Here is a 7240-nt window from a genome sequence, read left to right on the forward strand (position 1 = left end):
CAGGCGCTGCGCGGAGGCTTCGGGGACTCCAGGCTCTGGCCTCCACGCCTCCCCGCACTTACCGGGGCCCGCTCCTAACGCTCTTCTCTGCCAGGTTGCGCCGGGATAAAAGGCAGTGGGCGGAAAGAAAGAAAAGGAGGGGGGAGGGGAAACGGAGAGAGAAAGTTTTCTGAGATGATGATTTCCGCAGAAAGGGCTGAGGAAAGGAACATGGTAAAGAAAGTAAGGACGCAGGAGGCTGTCGGGGACAGCCGGTGCGGGGAGGACCCCCGGAAGCCGCTGGGCGCCTTCCCGGTTCGGCCTCTCGGAATGTGGCAGCGGCGGCAGGTCCAACCAGCACAGCCTCCCTCGAACACGCGAGATTCGGGGGTCGCAAGAGGGGACCTGCGTGCCCGACGCGCCTGACCCGCCCGGAGCCTCCCCCAGCCCCGGGCGCCGGACTGCAGCGGAGCCACCGCTGCGAGGCCCGCATGTCTGTCTCGGTGTGTGTCCCCAAGGGCAGGCGCCAGCTGTCTGCGTGGGACCCGTGCTGGCATGGAGGACTCCCGGCGTGGGGAGGATTTTTTTTTTTCCTTCCCGGGCCTCGGAGGGTCGCGAGGAGCCCGCGGGTGGCGGGGAGTGGTGGGAACCGCAAGGAGCCTCCGGTCCGCAAGGCGCCGCCGGGAGGGACGAGGCGAGGGACGTCGGGAACCGATTGCTTTCCCGAGCATCTGGGCGCCGGGTCTGCGTCGAGGCGGCGGGCCGGGACTTGCCTGCTGGACGAGCCCGCCCTGGAGGCTCCCGAGGTCCCGGGCTCCTCCGGCGCGCTGCCCGCTCTGCCCGGCTTTCGCCTGCGTGCGCCCGGGCCGGTAGGTGCTCCAATGCTCGGTGGCGTAGGGAGTTATAACGTCTGCGATGGCATCAGTGTGGATGCGAGATGGGAATGTCTGTGTATCTGTGTGTCAGTGTGTCACTAGGACTGTGTCGTGGGACTGTCAGCTTCTCAGAGACGCACTTGGCCACTCTACACCGGCCTGAGCCACCGCGTTGTTTTGCAGCCACTGTGATGACATCGGTCGCTGGGTTGTGTCTGTGTCTGTGCTCTGAGGAAAGAAAACCGGTGCTTTGGGGTTTGCCACCCTCCCCAGCCCCCGAGGCTTTTCTGGCAGAGTCCAGGTGACTCTAGAGGTGGAGGGTGCCAGTCTGCTTGGGACCATTCCAAAGAGAGTCAAATCAAGTCTCCACCCCACGGAGTCCTGAGGATCCCCCCTGGTCCCACAGGGATGCCCTTCCTGGTTTCTTCCAGAACTCCACCTGCCAGACCTTTTTTTGCCCTAAAGGGGCAAGTGGGTATGCTTGTCCAAGTGGGGCACACTCTTACTCTGTGTGTGTGCACTTGTGCACGCAGTTACCCAACTAATCACAGCCCCTTGCTCCTTCTGCTGAGCGCACACAGGCAGTCACCCCACTGCCAGACTTCCATTCTCCCCTCAGCCAAAGCCTTCCCTGCCATGTACCTCTTTAGGTTGGTGAAGTAAACTGGGCCTTGGAATTTAACTCGAGCTAGGATCTTCGACTTCTCTCCTACTCCTAAATGTAAATCACTGCTGGTATTTGCATCCTTACTGTAGGGATTTTCCCCTTTCTTATACCCTGGCCACCAATCCCAGGTCTCCAGGGTCTAGCCCAAAATCTATTCCCTGGTAGTTTCACCCTCCCTTTTCCTCTCCTTGGCTCTTTCCAGCTCTAGTCCCTGGCTGGGGTTCTACTTTCTGGGATTCCTGCATCTCCCGATTCAAGTACTGAAGTTGCACCTTAGGACCCAAGACTGGAAGGCTGAGTCTCCCGAACTGCAGATGCTGTGTTTAAGAAGATCAGAAATCCCCTGGAACCTTCTGTTGCCAAAGCAGCAGAGAATTCTTCTGGAGGTGGTGGGAGGGCGGTGGTTCCTACCCAGAATTATAGATGGGATTCTAAGACGGCTGAGAGGGGCTCAGGACAACATAGGCAGGTGACCTTGCCTTCTCCAAGAGTCTGGGTAAGGACAGGTTCTGGGACCACCTCCCAGTCGAGGACTTAGGGTCAGAGCTCCTGGCCTAGAATGATGCCCCAACCCCCTCCAACCCCTGATTTAGGGAGTCATTGAAATCCTGGTTCAATCCTTCTGGGGGCTGACCACTCCAGGCCCAAGTGGCAGCAAACAGGTTTGCAGGGACAGGCTTCCTGGCTGAAGGGTCTTCCACCTCAAGACCTCATACGAGATTCCACTTGCTTCCACAGGCCCTGCAGGGAGAAGGGGCTGGGCCTCCACTCAGAGCAGGCATTCTAGGGCAATTCTGGTTGCCCCCAGCCAATGCACCAGGCTGGACACGGCAGGGCCGGCAAGCCTGATCGCCAGAAATACCCTGTTTCCCCATCAGGGTGACAACTCCCAGCTTCCTGGTTTTGGCCAACCTCAGAACCAGCAGACTAGTAGACCAATCCTGGTGCCCAAGCCTGAAAGCTCCACCAAAGTGGCACGTGCCCCCTCTCTGCTCACGAACACCGGCTCCTGACCGGTGTCGGTACCTAGGGTGAGAAGCAGAAACACATTTAAGGCTCAGGTACATACACACTCACACACTCAACAGAGAGGTCTGCCCAGACTTGGGCTATTTCTCCACTGGCCAAGGGAGGGGTGAGAGTGCCCCTCAAATTGGGTCAACTCTTGAAGAGGCAAGAGAAGAAAAGTCAGGCGAACGCAGAATCCTCTAAATAAACACCATTTCCATGGTTTTAATAAGCAAAATAGGAAACCATTTTAATAACCAAAAAACAGAAACCAGTCTGAATAAAACTACAATAGACTAGGTTTTAATATTTTCATATCATAAGCAGGGTTTGAAATTGATCCCTTATTGTACATGAAATAAAAACAATTTCTGTTGTGGCAAATTTGATTTCAACACAGTTGAATCTGTAAAAACCAAAGCTCGTTTCCAATGCAGGACAAATATCCACAATATTTAAAACTGCAAGCACCATGCGGTTCATACAATCTTGTTATTACTGTTAATTTATCAACTAATACAAACTCAAAAATGCATCCGGCCAGCAGCGCCAGCAATTTCAAATGAGAACTAAAAAATACGCTTTCATTTTGGTATTTTTGTCAGTGCAACTTAAATCCTCTTACTGACCTGCAGGGGAGAAAAAAAGTAATAATAAAGAAAAACACCCAGATCTTCCCTATAACTACTATACAACTGAAGGGGTAGGGGAGGGGTTATACCACCAATAATCCGCCCGCCATCTCCAAAGCAGGGAAAGAAAACACACATAACATATAGATCTAAAGAACGCACTTGAAAGTTGCAAAATGTCTTGCCAATGTTGGGGTTTCTAGTACTTTCTGAGTGTGGCGGTTGGTTCAGCATAAGTTGGGCTGTCTGGGCTGGTGAAGCCGGTAGCCCTAGGAGCTCTTTGGCCCCAGCAATGAGTGCCGGCCTGGAGGGTGTCGTGGGGACCCTGGGAGTGATTCTGGTTGCAATAAAAGGCAAACAAGACCTGCTTTCCTTCCTTTTCTTGTTAGGGGTGTCAATTGAGCCCTAAGACCAGCTGACAGGAGGGCACTCCTGCACCTCCCGAGTGTGAAACTCTGCACACACTGGTACTCAGCAATTGCCCTGCCCTGGCACTCAGGAACTGGGACCCCAGTCCTCTTTCTCCCATCAAAAACAAAATTGAAAAGTCAAACAGACCGGGAGGAAGGAAGGACCAAAGAGGGTGGGGGAGGGGGAGAAAACATGCAACTTCCAAGGGTGCCCCAAGACAAAGTTGTTTTCTGATGCAAATACCCAGAACTTTTGTTTTTTTACTTACAAAACAAAAAAATGCCGTAATAATAAACCCAAACAAAGACACTCCACTTGCTGCCACGTTCTCTAAGCGGTTTGGCGGGGCGGGTATTTACAAGCCGACAGCCGATAGACTGCAACCGGACAAGCGGCCGCCCGCCGGAGTTTCCGAACTGCGATCCTTCTCACCCAAAGAAAACAAGGGGGTTATGATCCATGATCAACAACATGCTAAAGTTAAACAAGAAAAATGGTACAAAATAGAAATTATTACCATACATGTCCAGCATGCAGGATTAATATTTTTAATGCAGATTTTCGTATTTTTTTCTATATAATCGAGCAGGCAATAAAATTGATGAGATTTGCGCGCAGAACGTCCTAACTGAGGCCCGCGTCTCCGGGCTGAAAGCCAGTGTTCTCCGGACCCTGGACAGAGAGGTCCGCCTCTGTCTTTCCTTCGCTCAGCCTCGCCTCGCGCCTGCCGGAACGGGCCGCCAGGGTCCCTTCTCCTTTCCTCTCCTCGCTGCTCTGTTGCTGGGCTGGATTACGCTCCGGACTGCGAGGCAGCTGCCCCGGCTTAACGCGCAAAAGTTCAGGAAGCCAGGAGTCTCCAGACGGCCTTGGCGACTCCTCGCGACTATGCCTTGCCGCCCTCCAGCCTGGAGAAAAGTTGCTCTGGGACTTCCCACCCCCTCGCCTCTCTCTGGCTCTGCTCGAGTCTAGGAGGCGGCGCTGGCGCGCGCCGCGCTCGATTTGGCCAAGGTCCCCTGCCTGCCCGCGCGCCCTCCCGTCGCCCGCGTCCCGCGCGCCCTTCCTCCCTCTAGTCGAACAGGTCAAGGCTGGGGCCGTGGCAGGGACAGGGTCCGGGGGAGTCCGGGGCTGGGGATACGGGACGGGGGAGTCCGCCCGGGGCAAGGGCGGGGGCCGGGAGCGGCCACGACTCACAGAAAGAACTCGGGAGAGGAGGGGCTGTCGCTGGTGGAGCCCGCCTCCCTGAAGCCGGAGTTGGCGAGTTTCTCGCACTTGACCTTGTAGGCGTCTCTTTCGCGGGCCAGCCGGGACACCTCCTGCTTAAGCTGCTCCACCTGCTGAATGAGCTGCGTCTTCTCATTCTCCAGGTGGTGTTTCTGCTGGACGCGTTTATACCTGCACGACTGGGCGTAGCCCCGGTTCTTCAGGGTCCGCCGCTTCTGCTTCAGGCGGATCACCTCGTCCTTGGTGAAGCCCCGCAGGTGGCGGTTCAGCTCGCGCACGGACATGGACACGAGCTGGTCGTCGGAGAAGCGGTCCTCCACGCTGCCGCTACCACCAGCCGCCGTCGCCGCGGCCGCCGAGTGCGGGCCAGGCCCGGCGTGGCTAGTGGGCAGCTGCTGCGCGGGACTGGCCGCGCTGGACGGCGGCGGCGACGCTTGGTGGTGGTGGTGATGGTGCGGGTGCGCGTGCGGGCCCAGCTCTTCGTGAGCCACTCCGGGGCCGGGGTACGCGTGGTGTGGATGTGGGTGGTGGTGGTGATGGTGGTGGTGCGCGCCGCGGAAGCCGTCGAAGCTCTGCAACGGCTGGGGCACTGGGTGCGAGCCTATGAGCGCCTCCACCGCGTCCTCGGGCGTCAGGTTGAGCGCCTCGGGGTTCATCTGCTGGTAGTTGCTCGCCATCCAGTACAGGTCCTCAAGGTGAGTCTTCTGTTCGGTGGGGCTGAAGCTGGGCGACGAGGGCACCGAGCTGCACGGCGTGCTGAGCGGTGTGGACGACACCGAGCCGGCTGGCTGCAGGCGCGTGCAGGGCCGGCCCGGGCGCTCCGCGCGCCCCAGCGGCTCCTTCTTTACGTCGAACTTGAGCAGGTCGAAGTCGTTGACGTACTCCATGGCCAGCGGGCTGGTGGGCAGCTCGGGCCCCATGCTCAGCTCCGCGGCCATCCCTGACGCGAGGCGCAGCCGCCGCCGCCGCCCGGGAAACTTTGCGGCCGGCCGGGACGCGCCGAGCCGGGAGCCGGGGCAAAGAGCGGCGAGCCCGGGAGGCGAGGAGCCGAGGGCGCAGCGGGCCGGGGCCGCCGGCCAAGCCTTTGTCTGGGGACGCGGCGGCGCGCCGGAGAATCCCGAGCCTGCCTGCGCCGCCCTAGAGCTCGGGGCTGTGGCCGCGCCGGGGCCGGGCAGGGCCGGGAGTGGGTGGAGAAGCGAGCGGGGCGCGCGGCTGGGCGGAGGGGAGGCGCCGGGCAAGCGCCAGCCGCTCGCTCTCTAGCTCTCTTGCTCTTGGGCTCTCTGGATCGCAGCCGCTCGCAGCCCGGCGGTGCAGCTGTGCGGGATCCGGCGCCGCTGCTGCCTTTTATCGCCTCCCTGATGTCACCGGGGCGCTGGGGCCCGGGCAGCCCGGCGCGCTGGCCAATGGCTGCACCGGCCCCGCTGCCGGGCGGCGCAGGGCGGGGCGCGCCTGACAGCTCCTCCGCCCCCCGAGTCAGCTGACTGGCGGCGCTAGCAGCCCGAGAGCCGCCGAGGCCTGGCGGAGGGCTGAAGCCGAGAGGGACCGCCGGCCCGGGCCCAGCCCCCACCCCACCCCCTCGGTGTCCCGGCCCCCGCCCGCTCGCCTTCGGTGCGCGCCCCCTCCCTGCCCCAGGCCGGGCCGCCGCCTCCACCACTTCCTTCGCGCGCTCTCCTCCCTCTTTACCCTTGGTTCCCCCAACCCGTGTCCCCCAAGCCCCAGAGGCTCAGAATGAGCGCCGGGACGACACCTCTCGAGTCCATTGTTCCCAAGCGTCCCCTGCTCGGTGGGAGATGCACCGTGTGCCGAGCGGCCGCGTGTGTGCAGTGCGTAGCTGTGTTTCTGCAGGTCTGCGCATATTTGTGTGTTGGGGTGGCGGGGTTGGGACTCCAAGATTTGTGTTCAAATCCAACTCAGTCTCAGGGGACCCTCCTCGAGGCCAAGCGGGAGCTGTCCCCCTCCTGGCGGGTGCGGTGGCCGAGTCCTGAGATCGGCCTCGGTTCCCCGCACACCCCACCCACAAATGCACGAGATGAAGGGAGCGGGAGAAGAGCTGGTCCAAAGGTTCCGAAGCCCTCTCCCCAGCCAAACGCGGAGAATCCACTGAGTTCTCCATGGCTGGGCACTGAGGCCAGTGCAGGACGGTGCTCTGGGTGGCTCCCGGCTGCTGGGAAACCGGCCCTGTTTTTGTTTGAACGTTTTGTAACGATTAAGCAGATCCAGGCGTCAGCCGGAGAAGGAGAGGCTCAAACAGGCATAAAGTGCGACTCCAAGTGGCCACTGTGCGCAAAGACGCGCCGAATCGCGGGGCCCGCAGCGGGAAGCCTCGACTGACCACTCGGACCCAGCTGGGTCTTCCCAACCGGCCCAACCCAAGGCGGCCCGGAACGTGGTCTGTGTGTGCACCGGAGCCCAAGACAGTTTCTTCTAGAGCCACGCACAGGTTCTCA

The 7240-nt window shown here is 59.9% G+C and overlaps 1 protein-coding gene across 3 annotated transcripts; it reads right to left on the bottom strand.

The window, feature by feature from the left end:
• Positions 1-584: 584 nt before the first annotated feature.
• On the bottom strand, positions 585-6082 carry MAFB (MAF bZIP transcription factor B). Of its 3 annotated transcripts, none has more exons than XM_052650876.1 (2): positions 2384-6082; positions 585-1082 (listed from the first exon to the last, which is right to left on the bottom strand). In XM_052650876.1, exon 1 carries the CDS (start codon positions 5729-5731, stop codon positions 4760-4762), a length of 972 nt encoding a protein of 323 aa, XP_052506836.1. In that variant the 5' UTR covers positions 5732-6082; the 3' UTR covers positions 585-1082; positions 2384-4759. The 3 variants fall into 3 exon arrangements, with proteins under 3 accessions (XP_052506836.1, XP_052506837.1, XP_052506835.1); XM_052650877.1 differs by having other exon boundaries at positions 586-1082; positions 2434-6082; XM_052650875.1 differs by lacking the exon at positions 585-1082 and adding an exon at positions 1923-2262.
• Positions 6083-7240: the final 1158 nt, after the last annotated feature.

Source organism: Budorcas taxicolor, chromosome 13 (genome assembly GCF_023091745.1).
Source record: "Budorcas taxicolor isolate Tak-1 chromosome 13, Takin1.1, whole genome shotgun sequence".
NCBI classification, from domain to species: Eukaryota; Metazoa; Chordata; class Mammalia; order Artiodactyla; family Bovidae; genus Budorcas; species Budorcas taxicolor.

Coding starts and splice junctions, on each gene's coding strand:
- MAFB (XM_052650876.1), bottom strand. CDS start 5,731: ATGGCCGCGGAGCTGAGCATGGGGCCCGAGCTGCCCACCAGCCCGCTG.